The sequence below is a fragment of the Pieris napi genome, chromosome 10 (genome assembly GCF_905475465.1).
Source record: "Pieris napi chromosome 10, ilPieNapi1.2, whole genome shotgun sequence".
In the NCBI taxonomy this organism is placed as follows: domain Eukaryota; kingdom Metazoa; phylum Arthropoda; class Insecta; order Lepidoptera; family Pieridae; genus Pieris; species Pieris napi.
This window is the reverse complement of record NC_062243.1, coordinates 2,578,533-2,594,409: the sequence shown is the minus strand read 5'-3', so window position 1 is coordinate 2,594,409 and position 15,877 is coordinate 2,578,533. Positions and strand designations below refer to the sequence as shown.

General features: G+C 32.8%; 1 protein-coding gene across 3 annotated transcripts in view; it reads left to right on the top strand.

The window, feature by feature from the left end:
• The window catches only part of LOC125052952 (tyrosine kinase receptor Cad96Ca), a 59,024-nt gene that overhangs the window by 28,074 nt on the left and 15,073 nt on the right, over positions 1–15,877 (top strand). For 2 of the 3 annotated variants that reach the window (XM_047654059.1, XM_047654058.1), the window contains exons 3-6: positions 11,353–11,588; positions 12,088–12,567; positions 12,733–12,840; positions 15,483–15,621. In XM_047654059.1, the coding sequence (XP_047510015.1) occupies positions 11,353–11,588; positions 12,088–12,567; positions 12,733–12,840; positions 15,483–15,621 (963 nt within the window). The remainder of the gene's footprint in view (positions 1–11,352; positions 11,589–12,087; positions 12,568–12,732; positions 12,841–15,482; positions 15,622–15,877) is intronic. The other variant, XM_047654060.1, reaches the window with a different exon arrangement.

Below are 15,877 nucleotides of genomic sequence, written 5' to 3'. Positions count from 1 at the left end.
CAGTAATCTGCCGTAACTTAAAATTTCATTTAGTTGTCAAGCTTAGCTCATTTGAAAATAAATTTTATTGCAACGGCGGGGATATTATAATAATACAATAATTTAAAGCAGAGCTCACATGCCGCAAACGAAATTTAATTTCTTATCGACTTAAAAACGCCAAAGATTAAATTCTGGACTGATTTGTATTAGCTTATAATAACCATTTAATTATGTACTTAAGTTAACAAAGGTCCATTCTGGTTTGTTAGTACAACTTAAAACTAATTTTACTACGTACCTTAAAAATACAATATTAATACGCAATTATTTTAATTTACTATTAAAAAAATATGAAAGTAATACTACATTAGAAATAAAACTTGGTTTAGAATACACAAAAACTATTCGGTTACGACAACAACCTAGCCAATTACAAACACGAGGCACGATCTTTTTGACCAATCACAATCCAGCGATACTTGTTTCTACATTGGTTTTTATACTTTTTTTAAAATTTTAATTATATTAAACACAATTATTCATTAAAAATCCACCGTTTTTAATAACATTATCTGTCTCTTTCTATCAAAGTATTAACACAAATTGACTAAAGGAGACGAATTTTGGTTAATGTCATATGATTTCCAACATAATATTATGTCAAAATCCAATACCTTTTTTTCCTTACCTTTCTTTTTTTATTATTAATTAGCAAGAGTATTATTATCCAGAAGTAGTATTAATAATTCAGCATCAGAATAATTTCACGAAAGTATCATCAAGAGCTAGTTAACTATTCTTACTGAAACTTTGGTTAATATCTCTTAAATGAATTACAAAGATTTAAGTGGTATTTAGGAGTCGAATAAATTTCAGCTTTTTAATCGAGTCGAGATTGGTTGTGCAAACATAAATTCCATCATTTTAATTATACGCCTAATCGACGTAAAATTTTAGTTTTAATAATTTTTAATGATTATTTTAGGATGACTTCATGTTGTATGTATTATTTTATGATGTACAAGTTTTTGTTGAATAAAATCTAACTCGTTCTAGAATAAAAAACTTATGTAGTTAGTAATACAGTTACTGTTGTTTCCGAAAAGTTTTTTACTCCTTTTTGTGGCAACTTTGACGGTTATCTTATAATGGCCGTAATGTATCTCTAAGAAGACTGTTAGCAAGTATTCATTCACATTAATTTGTACCCATATGTTATAGGTGTTCCCCCCCTAGGTACTTAAGTTATTATCACTAATTAATTCATATTGGGTTTTTACCAATGACAACATCTTTATTCATAAAACTTAGAATTAACACGGCGGATGAGCTGCAAATGGATGAATTACATACAATTTCGGTCACGGTGATAGACCAACAAAGAGGTCCAAAGATATTTGGGGCAGGACAGGGGATGGCCCTCGCGCCGCGCGGCCTCTTTTGCCTAACATACATATTATGATATTGCCTTTATGTTCTCACAAACGTAACCCAACGGCAACGTTGCATGTAAAAAATGTCAATGAGAATCAATTGTATTTTTACTACATACAAGTTGTTACTAGTAAAAACCGAATAAAAATTATTTTTATCACATTTAATTCAAATGTTGCGAGGTGGAATCGTTGAACCATATTGAAGAAACCGCAAAACCTACAGTTCCGATTGTATATTAACATTTAAATCATACAAACTTTTCACTTGTCATACATAACTGTACAAAGTCAGGCGGAAATTAATTTTGTGACGTATTGAAGTTCAGAGTGTTTACTCAGTTTCTTATCAGACCCTTTTCAATTTAACTGTTGCGTGAATTAGTTATGATGACAGTCATATTTTTGTCGAATTGTATTGAATATTTTGTTAAAACGTATACAAAATGTGATTTATACTCCGTCCTCCGAAAAGTCCGTTATGAACTTCCTACGCATTTCTATTGCCCTGGTACAAACGAACCCTAACAACAAACCAGCTCCCACAGAATATATTTTTCATTTTCAAATATAAATCTTATTGTGCTTGTCATAGAGTTTAATTTTCCATTTTCCTCTTGAAGAGTATCTCTAAGTCATTTCTGAAGCCTGACCCAGCTTACTCTACAAGGTCATACTCACATGCACCTGTTGCTTGCCATCTCTTTCCTATTGTATAGGTGTGATAAGGAATGTTGGTTCTTATTGAAATCGTCTTAGGATTTTATCAATAAATATTTCGTCTCATATAATTATACAATAAAGCCTTTAAATTCCTGGTCGTAGTAGAAATAATAACTAATGAATATCTATCTCGTGTAGATTGCAGGGGCTCAGCCGAGCGGTCAAATCTGAAATTGTTAAACGCTGAAGTTTCATTGTTACATCACAGAGGAATGTCGGAGACTAATATATGTTAATTACGCCTCAGCAATTCCCTTGTTGGTTATGTGTGTGTTACCTATACCTAGTTAATATTCTACTTAAGCGCCTATAACGATTTGTGTTGATACTTTGTTGTATTTACATAGACATAACATTTATTACTAACACAACACACACACAGAAACACACAAAATAACACTAATAAAAGAAAGAATTAAAGATTTTTTTCTTTTAAAGAACAAGGTTGTGGTTGTACCTTAGTGGTAGGGGAGCCCAAGAGGGGATTTCGGGATTTACTAAAGCGCGGCAGATTAATATATAGGGGGATACCTTGTACCCGGTTAAGTACCTCCACAAAATATGAGGCCCATATATAAGGCCGCCCGTGAAGGAGACAGGATCAGATTAGTAAAAAAAAATTGACCATCAGAAATTCCCGAGCGCGTCAGATTAAGGTAGGGTGAGTTAATTACGTCCTAAAAAGTGTATATTCCACTAATCGGACAATTTGAGAGTGACGGAAAAAAAGGGGAGGGCAACAAAGTTGTAAAAAAAAAACGTCGTCTCGACATTTTCGAGCGTAGCTAATTTTTTTTTTATTTTGAAGGAAATAATTCAAGAATAATGAAAAATATATAATCTGACGATTTCCGCAAGCCGAAATAACAAAAAATCGTCGATAAAGTTAAATGAGTGCAGCTGCGTGATGCATACATTTCCTTTAACCGATCGGAATCTACTAAACGGCGTTCTAAATATTTCCCTCAAAATTACATTTCCTGTGAATTTGAACCGATTCGGACCGATAGATTTTGAGAAATTTTGAAAAATCTTAAAAAAATAAGAAATATTTTTTTTTAAAGTGGTTTCTTTATTGATCAACTTCAAAAACTAATCCGCCTTTGAGCTTGAAAAACCACGTCGATCGCCACCAAGCTCGTCAAAAGCGATTGATTAGTTCGAGAGATATCGGGAACGAAAGAAACCCGAAAAAGTGTTTTTTCGGGATTACTCTGAAATTTGTGGTTCTATCAATTAAAATTGCAAAATTACTTATGATGATGATAAAACTGCGTCGAATGCCGCCAACCGCGTGAAAATTGCTTGATCCATTCAAAAGTTATTGCGGTTTGAAAATTCCAAAAATAGTGTTCTATGAAAATTATATCAGACTTTCGAGCTGGGAGAGCTCAAATGTATAGACATGTTATTTCTTTGTTCAGCGAGCTCAAAATATCAATTTTAAGCGCCCAGGAATGGAAGTAGCGGGAAGTTGCAGGAATGGCCCTTTCGGTGAATCGTTTTTCTAAATTTTTTTTGTCAGATCAGGCGAATCCCTCTAGATAATCGTCAGATTATGAGACAGTACGTTTAGAACATAAAGATGAACCATATATATCTTAATCTGACGCGCTTGAGTATTTCAAAATTGCGATTTTTTTTTGCATATTATGAAAATGGCCGTGGGTTTGCGTCCCATCGAAATCATCAGATTAGTGAATGAGAGCTTTTTTTTTGGTGCACTTAACACTCCCTTAGAAAATCTGACGCGCTCGATAAATTTTTTTTTTTTCATTTTCAACCCTTAAATACAACCATCGCCGCATCATGCAAACCCCGCATCATGCAAACGATCAGATTAACATACGTACATTATTAAAAATACGTAGGGCATAGATGCTATCAATATCTGACGCGCTCGAGGATGTCCATGCAACAGTTTTTTTTTGCATATTTAACTATCTATAGCCGCTTCCCCCACCGATGAAAAGGAATTTATCATATAACATTTTTTTTTTCGTTTTATCTAAGCTTTGCATCCCAATAGGTCTCTACGACGCTCGAGTAAATCCCCATTTAGCATCGTGGGCTCCCCTACCATAGCCACAGCAACGCTTGGCCGGTCTGCTAGTAGTAAATAAAATAAAATTAAAAATAAGAATAATTGTTCAGAAATAGTTAAATAAATATTTTTATTTGATATTTTATCATCCAAAGTCGGTCTAGTTTACTGTAACAGTTTTTATATAGCAATTTATTTTAATGTTGCGTGTTTGAATTAAACGCAAACAGCTTGTGTCGGATGTTCAAGGTGATCGGGTTAAGGAATTTATCGATGTTCCGCAGGCTTTTGGTACACGTCATCTGTAAAAAGCGAATGGCAAGTTAAACAGAATGTTTAATGGTGGGCGCCGGAGTGTCATATCAGCTCTTTGTGAGACCATGACGTAACATTAGTCCTTAGTTATTATTTTCGTTTGAAGTACGGATTCTCTAGAGAATTGTTAAGTTTTACTATTATTTTATTATTAATCTAATTCATAAATATTACGTAAATAGACGTATTTAGTTATTTCTCTGTTTTGAGAAACATTTTCAGTAACCGTTTTCTTATCTATTTTGTTTCTACGTTTTATTTGTGGACTTACAAAAAATTAGTCTTGATGTGACAAGTTTACCCGGGTTAGAAAGCTTCAAGGCTATATAATTATTTTACTAAAAAAAAAAGAAAAAAATCCTTCGTTGTCATAATTAGCGAAGCTTTTGTGCCTGGTGGATCATAACAATTTCTAATACTTAAAAATGTTACAGCACATGATAGGAATATGTAAGTGATAAGTAATGTTGTAACAAGTGAAAGTGACTTTCACCACACCACGCTGTATTAACGAGTTAAGCATGCATCTTGTTAAACTTGTTACAGTTTTGCAAATTGTTTTCATCTCATACTAACCTGGTATTTCGTAGCGCTGAAGTCTAGAATAACTAGATATTTTGCCGTACAAAGAAAATCTAATCCCCAATGATTGAGGCCAATACAAAAAGGTTTTTAAATGAACTCCTTACTTACTTGTATTGCTATTTTTGGACTATCTTTTTTACTTTATTCTTGATATTTTTAGGGCGAACTTTATTTACTTTTAATAATCCTTTTGTAAAGTTTCTTAGCAAAATGTCACTAGGCTAGTGGATTTCTACAAAACAAATTTAAAGATCATCTGTCATGTCGTGACCGTACTATTTAAAAACACACATATTGTGAGTAAATTGTTAATTTTTTTCAAAAATTTAATTCAGACGTAGGTCCTGCGGGTATTAAGAGATAGAGAGATTTATCTGTTACAAATTTAGGAAAAATATAATTATTATCTATGTAAAAATCACATGTATGAACAATGGCATTTTTTATTTGACGTGGGTTGGTGAATTTTTAATTCAATTAATTTTCGGGTAAACTATGTTAGTGGTTAAGAATGCGTTTCTAACACCTCATGTCCGTTCTAACACGTAAAGTTGCACTGTTAACTCTTTCCCGTGAAGGAAGACAGAAGAAGTGTCAAGTACGTATAAGGGTTATCACCCGCTCTTATAAAAGTTACAAAAATCGAGTCTTATAAATAATGTCTGTTCTGTCTGTATTTGAGCGAGCTTCCTTTAAAGTCCGGCAACGCACTTCTTTAAAGTCCGGCAACGCACTTGCGAGCCTTTTGACACTTTGAGTGCTATGTCCGTCGGCACCACTTATCATCAGGTGAGCCCTTTGCCTTATGTATAATACAAAAGGGGGATTCGGACACTTTAAATTAAATAACATTTATAATGAAAAAATGTTCTTTCTACGAAATGTTAATTAAAATTTTGCAATTAATTTTATTCAGCAAACCGAATGTATTATTCAATGTGTTGCAAGTTCAGTGACTTTTTATTGTCTTCATAGAACATTGTAACATTATTAGCCCTTATTAGGTATCAAGAAAATAAACATGCCATATTATTATACGATATTGTCTTTCAAAGATAATTCGTCAAAAGATACTTTGTTTTTACTGCCAAATTGCTGGAATTCTATCAAAATAATTCTAATAGTAGAACGAGAGAAATTTCGGTAAAGTTTTTATGCTTATTTTGTATTTACGTAATTCCCCCTTTCTAAATGTTTTGACCAACGATCTCTTTCGCTCTGCTCTGAAGTCCCTCTTACCTTAAAAATTCATTCAAATTCTTAGGTCCTTATGACTTCCTCTGTTGAATTTTAGAAATTCCATATCACAGCTCATTCTTTTTAGAAAAGTCTTTCGTCGTCTTTTAAAACTCTTCTACGTAAACATCTGTTAACCATATACTTTACTGTTTATTAGTGATTTTTGAATTTTATATTCTTTTTTTATTGTATTTTAGAATCTAGCATTAATTGTGATTCATACTTAATATAGTAATAATAAACATAATTAAAAATTATACGAAAGAAAATAAAAAAAAATTAAAAGTTTGGTCCCTGTGGCAGTGTACCTTTAAAGCTGGCAGCATTTCTTCGCTGTATTGCGATACTTATTCATTGAGCGAGGATAGCTCCGGGGTCACCGGTACTATGTACCAGGCGCCAATACTCAAGATTTTATTTTTTGTTAAGTTATGCGTTGATAAGCCTTTTAATTAATTAAATAGATGGGTATCTTATAATTAATTACGACTATGGGCCTAATGGCCGAATCAATTCATGGATTACAGACAAAAGACTCAATGGCGTGATGTTCTCTTGTTTTAGTTAACTGGCGTGTAGCTGGGACATTATATGATTTCGCATTAATATCATTATACCAAGAACATTTAAATTATTTTGTGTTGATTAATTTATATAGTATCTAAGTAAACCGTCCGAAGTCGTGGAGCTAATAGCTAGTCTAATTATCAAAGCTTTTCAATTATATAAAATTATTTAATTGTCGATTTAAAGGATTATTAATTTAAATATCTTAATTTGGAATTATGATTGAAATACGATATGTATAAAACAATAGTTGTTTATAAAACTTGTATAATGATAGAATAGCGATTTTTTAAATTAATTTATCTTATAAATTCTAATTTATATCCATCAATGTATTATTAAAAGTACTACTCGAAAACCAAAAACTATTACTATACAAAGCATACCAAGATAATAATCAGTTTACAATCTTCGTCTCAGATTTCTGTTTCGTGATATTTTGTTTTTCTTAATAGCCAAGTACGTATGCTTTCCGTGACACACGCCGATTTTCGAGCCTAAGTCATGACTTGCCATGCTTGCACTGCGCCATGGCGCACTTCACATTGTTTTCCTTCTCATGCTGCATATCGAAATATGCATATCGGCCTCTAGGCCATCGTTTCTTAAGCGGAGAGTCGAGTTTTAAGAGGGGGTCGCAGTCTGTTAAAAAATAATAAATACAAACTATATATAGGCCAAAAGATTTGTTTAAAATAGTGCACTATGTACATTTATTTTATAATTTCACAGTGACTGGGTCGCAAGACTGTTTTACTTAAGTTTTTGTTTTTTTTTTTGTTTCGCGACATAAAAGCGATGCTCTATGCCAACGCAGTTCTATTTATACGATAAGGTTGACATCTAGAGTACATATGTGATCTAGATTTAGCCTTGTGAAAGCTCGTCTGATGAGATTTAAAATACTGCGGCCCGACAAAGGATCTAGAATTTGTTCCACAATTTCGCAAACTATTTCTGAACACAGTGGTTGTTTGAAACGGTCTAAAACTTTGGGCTTTAGAGTGCTTACAAAGTTTATACTGATTTGAGAACCACATGTTTCTCTTGTTATTATTCGATTAGTTTCGGAAAAAATGTTTCCATTCACGTACCATATTTAGGACCAACATATCATTGAATGCTATGGTTACATTTAAAAAAACCACAGCGGTTTTCTAATGCATTTAGATTTTATCATATTCTGTAAAATATATAATAATAATAAAAAAGTATTTTAAGGATTTTGTAATTGAAACGAAAGATAAAATGCATTATATATATGACTTTAGTTTACACGTGTGGTTACTTCACATTTAAATAAAAAAATATCGTATATATACACATTTTATTACATTATTCGTCAACATAACTAACTATAAGAACAGTTCAGTAGTTAGTATATGTATTACAAAAATCAAAAATAAATTAAATAAATTATAAAAAAAGAATAATAACAGACAAAATAAAGAATACAGCTTTAAGAAAAGCAACTAAACTAACAGATGTTATAATAAAAAACATAAACTAAAGTTGAAATGGGCGGTGCACATGCCAACAGAAAAGTTGAGCAAAAACTGGTGCCCAAGGTACAAACAAACGAAATAGAGGAAAAAATTCAAAATTCAAAATTCAAAAATCATTTATTCACGTAGGTAACACAATGTACACTTGTGATTCGTCATTAAAGATATAAATATTAATGCTTCTAATTTTACATTTACTGCCAGTTCTCAAATCAAGGGCGTAGAACGGAAGAGAAGAACTGGCAATAAACTCTCCGCCACTCTTTTTAATCGCCATGTTTTTTTTTTTTTTTTACACAACGGTTGTAAGGAGCTGCAACCATTACACCATGTTCCACATGACATTTTAAGTAATTAATAATAAGAACATAAATAAAAACAAAGACTTGTCCCCTATCAGCAGGAGGCATGGTGAAATAGGAGCACGCACTTACATTCTCGTGGGAACAACACGCAAACACATAGTCGAAATAATTAACATCACCGCATACACGAATTCAAGTACGACCAGTCACCACAAGCAGCACCCGTTCACGAGTATGACGCATGGCCAGCCATCGGCCCCCTCGCCATATTTTAGGGAGAGAGACAGCCCGACGCATGGACGCCGCCACAAGCAATGACATTTAAGCGAGCATGACGATCCTTGAAATGTGGACTTGGCTACATAAGAAAATAATAATAATACTGAAATAATTGGATACCATATGGATCACGGTTTGTTCCCACTTTACATTAAAACAGTCGTGGATGTTGACGATCGCCCCAGAGTCTGGAAATGCAGCCGAGAGATTCAGTCGTGTTACCTATAATATATACTGGAGCAACTCATATCCAAGCACTAGGATCGTTTTAATATTCATTTATATTATAATAAGCCTTAGTAAGCAGTTTTACTTTAATGTACGATTTAAATTTATTTATTGACAACGCTTGTATCTCACTAGGGATTTTGTTGAAAAAACGTATACAATTGCCTTGGAAAGAATTACTCGTTTTATGCAGCCTTCTGGTTGGTGCGCTAATTTTGTCTTTATTACGAGTACTATAATTATGGAAGCTACTATTCTTTTTAAAGATATCTATATTTTTCCGCACATACAAAATATTCTCATAAATGTATTGACTTGCCAGAGTCAAAATATGTAATTCCTTAAATTTGCTTCGGACCGACTCCCGTGGGGACAACCCACAGATCGCTCTTATAGCCCGCTTTTGCACTACAAATATCGATTTAATGTCAGCTGCATTACCCCACAAAATAACACCATATGACATTATACTATGAAAATAGCTGAAATAAACAAGCTTTGCTGTGTTCTCATCCGTAAGATCGCGTATCTTTTTAACTGCGAACGCTGCGGAACTTAGCCTATTCGAAAGACCTTCTATGTGTCGGCCCCACTGGAGTTTACTATCTAAAGTAATTCCCAAGAACACCGCATTATCAACAAAGTCTATTTCCTCGTCTTTAATTATTATTTGAGAATGACTACTTTTTACATTTGTAGTTACAAATTTAACACATTTTGTCTTCTTTTCGTTTAACTTAAGATTATTTGTATTAAACCAAACAACCAAAAAAGGAAGACAACTTAGAAGGTAGATAGACCAAATTAAAGAAACAGCAGGTTATACATGGCAGAGAGTGGTACAGTGAAGTGAATGTCGGGATTTGGAGGAGGCCTTTGCCAAAAAATAGCACGCAGATACCTAAAAGGAGATTTAAATGTAAAGTTAAATGAAAATCTGAATTAAAAGGCTGTGTGTTACTGAAAATATAAATAAGGAAAATTACCTAAAGACGATACAGCGTTTGGGGTAGATGAGATAAGTTTGTAAGTAATTCAAGAAGGTTTGCTTAGTGCTCACAACTTCCGGTCTTTCGCCAAGTTACAACTAAGATAGCGGTGACTAATTACTTCTATCGGATTCTTAGTAAACTGTTAATATTACGCGAGAAAATGACATGTTTAATTAGATACTGTGTACACAATAGGGCATCATTAACATTTGTTTGAATAAAAATATATTTACAATATTATAATAATTATATTCGAAATTGTATGGTGAGCTGGATTAGAGTGAGCTGTAGATATTAAAGTCTAGGGTATATATTTAAACGGATAGCTTAGATATAAAATGTATATATTACTATAAAAAGGTACATATATACGTATATTATATATATATTAACGGCTTTAAGAATTAATATGTATTATAAAATGTCTTACAATACATATTTGTACTGTCCAGTGTCCATTCTTGTAAAGTGTTGTGTTTTATTACACCGTAATAAATAAATCAGCTTAATTAAAGTTCTAAATTTAGTTGTAATTCTGGTATCGCATTTGAAACAAATTTTTCTTGTTGCCTCATAAATCTTTTTGATTAAACGAACTTTTAAAATTAGCAACGAAAATTATAGTTTCGAGTCATAATTGGTTGATTAGACTTGACCTCCTTATTCATAAAAACTTTATCAGTCTAAGCAATCTTAATTAAAGTACTCTTTCGTCTCTTCCTATCAAGTTGTATTTACACTGTCATGAAAAGAGACATATGTGTGCAATGATTTTGATATTTTTTTATAAAAAGGGAGGCTAGATCATCTTGGTTTTATAATACACTAAGCCTGGACATATATGAAAAGTGTAGGTTGGATGGCATTCCAAGGAAATCAATAAAAACTATGCATACATATGTCATTATCTAGTTATGGGACTTTTCTTCACTTGCCTATTTTATTGTAAATACTTTTAAATTAAAGACATACTTTAAGGCCGTAGCAACGTAGTGTATAGGACGATTCTAGAATCCATTCCCGGCAAAATATTATTCCGAGTGGAAAAACAAAAAGCTTATCTGCTTATATTAAAAATTTATAAGTGAACAATACAATATGACTCACAGGACTTTAAAATGTTTATTAACAATTATTTTTACCTTTTTATTCCAGCCTCGTCAGATCTGCAACTCCCCCCGGGATTCAATTTACCTGCGATCACGCAAGTCGCCCGCAATTGGTATGTGATGTCCTCTGACCCAATCGGGTCAATAGTGACCCGGGTCACGAGGGAACGGACTGGGAAGCAGAACGTGACCTTCGGCTTGGAGACTGGTGGACCTCCAACACCTTTTGCGATCGACCCTCACACAGGCGTTGTTTTTGTTAATGATACGCTTGCAGATAAGGTAATTATTTATTATTATTTGGTTAAAAGCTTATTCCTTTTTTCAAATTGCAATAAGATGTTTTTATTCATACCTGTTACGTGACCTCATATATTATTATTATTAACCTCCTTTATTTCTTCTGTGTTAAGAATTTTGGGATGGGGGGGGGGTCCTTTTGTAAAACGTTACGATGCGGGGTGGGGATTGAATTACGCGTTATTGTTAATATTATTTTCGACTTTCCAGCACTTTACAACACATAATGGTAACTTTTAGGTATATAGAGTCACTGGATGGTCACGAAACATTTTACTATTGGGTGCAGAAAAACGTTACGGCGCGTTACATGGGGGGGGGGGTCAATAATCTAGCGTGATATATTAAAAAATATAGCTTTTCATATATATTTTTGACAAGTGTCGGAGATATGGGTTTCAACAAACCCTTCTGGTCAAAGCTGTTTCATATATGCACATAAAAGGAGAACATGTTTGACAATTGATTAAAAATGTTTCAGGAAAGTAAATCATACTCTCTCTGGGTAACGGCTGATGATGGCGTGTCACTCCCGCAAAGAACAGAAGTATTTGCAACCGTCACAGATGCGTCTGGAGCCCGACCAAAAGTACCAAGTCCACCAGCCTTCGCCATTTCAAATTATAATACTGCTATGACGCTACAACCAAATTTTCCTTTACCACCTCAAAGAACCACCAAAGCAACAGAAGGAACAGAAAAAGTACCTGAAACAACAGTCATTACAACTTTAAGTCCACCTAAACCACCGGCAGATGTTCCGCGAGAAGAAAAAAATAAAGTTGGCATTAAAGAAACAAAAAATAATACAAATGAGGAAACACGACCGAGTAATGAAGTACCCTTAACTGTTATACCGTTAGTTGCGATTGGTGCTTTAATAGCGATCGTAGCTGGTGTCATAATATTTGTTTGGAAAAAGAGGCATGTAAAAGGAAAGAAAAGTACGAAGGATGATATGGTATGTGTTGTTCTATAAATAATACTAACATGCAACTAACAACTCCATGAAACGCTTAGAAAAATTATATATAGTGATAATACTTCCATACCACAAAGATCGTAGCTAAAATCCCAAACATTTTTTGAGCTTTATCTTCATTCATTGTAAATCCGTTGTCCACAGAGCAAAGACTCAAGTGGGATTGTTCTGCAAGATTCGTCTGGCAACTTGTGGGATCGCCCACGTGCTTATTCCAATCAGTACAAATCTTGGGACAGCGGTCATTTGCAGGTTAGGCCCCACTAACTGAATCCAATGTAGTTTTCAAAGATTAGTTAATTAATAGCCAACATTGGCACGCCTTAATAAAGAATCTAAGCGGCGTTATCGAGTGAGAAACCTAAGTATATATACCCAAAAAGCTCTTGCAATATCCTTAACGCTGATGTCGTAAACTTGGAGTTACGTCATACGAAAACTTAACATTCGGGTCGAATGGCTGTAAGTTGTAACCGATTGACTATATGAATATTATTGAAATTATTAATAATTAAAAAGTCGTTCTGATATAATATTAATTAATTAATGTCCTTTATAAAAATAGTTAAAATATTTTTTTTTCGTTCATTGTCTAAAATTTAAAATACTAAATATTTTGTGTACCACAAAAAAGGCTCGAGGGAGTTTATACAATTTTTCATTTGTGCTCGTGTTTATTGGTTACATATATAGAATAGAGGAAATACAAAGCAATTAAAAAGACTCGTAGCTAGTGACGGATAGTTGGAACCTTAATTTATCTAAGCCAAAATACAAAATGTTTAGGAGAAAGAAACTTTTGTGTATTGAATAATTATTGGTTATTGAAAGTGACTGTGGTTAAATTTGAACTTGTATGTAACTTATATGTGACTTGCTTTTATTTTCTAATTAAATTAAAATATAATTAATGGTCTCGTCTCGACGAAGCCACACACCGGCATTATTTCGTGTTGATCAAAAGTTTTAATCAATAGTTAATTTTAACTACATAAATATTCGCTCAAAAGCTCATAAAACGAGAAACATTTAAACATATTGCGTATGAAAATTTTTAGTATAATTATATTTAATTTTGTTAATGCTGTATTTCATTCGTTTTATATAGCAAATATAAATTTATTTAAAATCTAAATAATTTACCAAGTTAAAACATGCTTTAAGGTCTTAATACTTTTATAAAAAAGCTAGCAATAGATAAGTATCATCAGACATAGTTAGTTTTTTGTATAGTATAATTATTATATTTCGTAATTTTCATAATAAAATATACTGGAGGCGGCCTGGCAAACAATATATTTAAGATTTAAAAAAGAAAAGCCTGGTACGATAACAATTATTAAGCGTGCGATTAAATAGCATTAAGTAATTTAGAAGTTATAAAAACAATCACGTTCTTACAAGTTTTGGAGTATGATTCAGAGTCGAGCCTTGCTGCTAGACATACTTACCTGAATGCAAATGCACAGTTGATCGACACCTTATCTGATAATCGATCTTAAAATATAAGTTATTTGTATAGCAAGATTTTCAAGAAATTATTTCCTCTGTTTCAAGTAATACTCATAATACACTAGCTAAACTAATCTTGAAATGTAAATTTATTGATAAATAAGTTCTACAATGTGAACATATATGAAGATCCTTATAAAATCATTTTTTGTGGACCAGAAATTTTAAATTCTTAATTCGGTATAACATAGTCTACAGATACATAACGTAATTCAGAAAATGATTTTATTTATTTAACATCACAAGATAGCGCAGAAAAAACTTAAAACGTAATGTTGAGATAGTCGGGAAAAAGTGTTTATATGCGCTGGAAATTAATAAGAATCTGAGACGAAAACAATAAATTAAAATCTGCTTTTATGCAGTTTCAGTTGCATGATAATTTCAACTCGTTAGTCTACGTTAGAACTGCGTAATTTCATTATTTCTTGAAGAAAATCATAGTCAAAATTGTCATGGCGTAGACACAAAATTTACGATAAGCGTTAGATGTAAATGGCAAGGTTAATTATGTTAAATGAATTGACGTCTAAATCATAAAACGAATCGCGTATATCTTGCTATAGGTTGACACTTCCTTCCTTATATAATTATAAAACTATAAAATAAATAACATATGTTTATTATGGAACATTAGATACAGGTATCACTTATTCCACGTCATTAAATTTGAATAGACATCCCTACTCATCGGCAAAGAAGGGTGTAGGCCGAGACAAAAAGCCGGCGTAAAAAACTCTCAGTACTCTTTTAAAATAGCAAATCATCAAACAAACAACCCTTATTTTAAAACAAATATCGCAAATTAATTAGAAGTAGCACTAGCCCTTTTATCAACTAGATAATCGTTAACTTTATATATTTATAAGCCTTTTTACACAGGTTTTCTTTAATACTATAAATATATAACGGGGTAATAAAAGCGGATAAAATGTTCTCTTACATCCAAGTTTATAGCATTTGATTTAGTATATAATATTTATACATGTATAATTTTGATAGACTAATCATAATATTAAATAGTTATCTGCCAACTTTATGTAGCAGCCTTTCGCTAGTTGGCAGACTCGAAAGCTGAAAAGCCCTCAAAACGTCATGTTATATAATAATGTAATAAATTTGCGTTAATATCCATTAAAGAAGCGTTATTCAAATATATTAAATGTATACAATTAATACAAATATTTTACTACTTCTGTATGAAACAGGGAAACGTATTTTACTTAGTATATTTCTTTAAAATCAGAATAAATTATATATTTTTTGCTCTCCGCTGTGTTATTTACAGCGGACATTTATAAAAAATATTGCTTTTAAGCCATAACCACCTAAGCCTGTATATATTATTTTAGTGTCTATTAAAACAAAAATATTCATTTCAGATTTCAGAAGAGACTACAATAAGCAAAGAAGATCCTACAGATGAATGGGAGTTTCCTCGTCACCATCTCAAGATCTTTAATATTGTCGGCGAAGGGGCTTTCGGTCAAGTATGGCGAGCACAGGCTGTTGATATTGATGGTAAGAAAGATCCTGTAAACTCCCTCTATATACTAGGGATGTACGGGACTCTATATACTATAATAATATATATTGGGCAGTGTTGTCTTCAGCGTGCGACTCTCATCCCTGAGGTCGTAGGTTTGATCCACGGCTGTGCACCAATGGACTTTCTTTCTATGTGCGCCTGTAACATTCGCTCGAACGGTGAAGGAAAACATCGTTAGGAAACCGGCTTGCCTTAGACCAGAAAAAGTCGACGGCGTGTGTCAGGCAC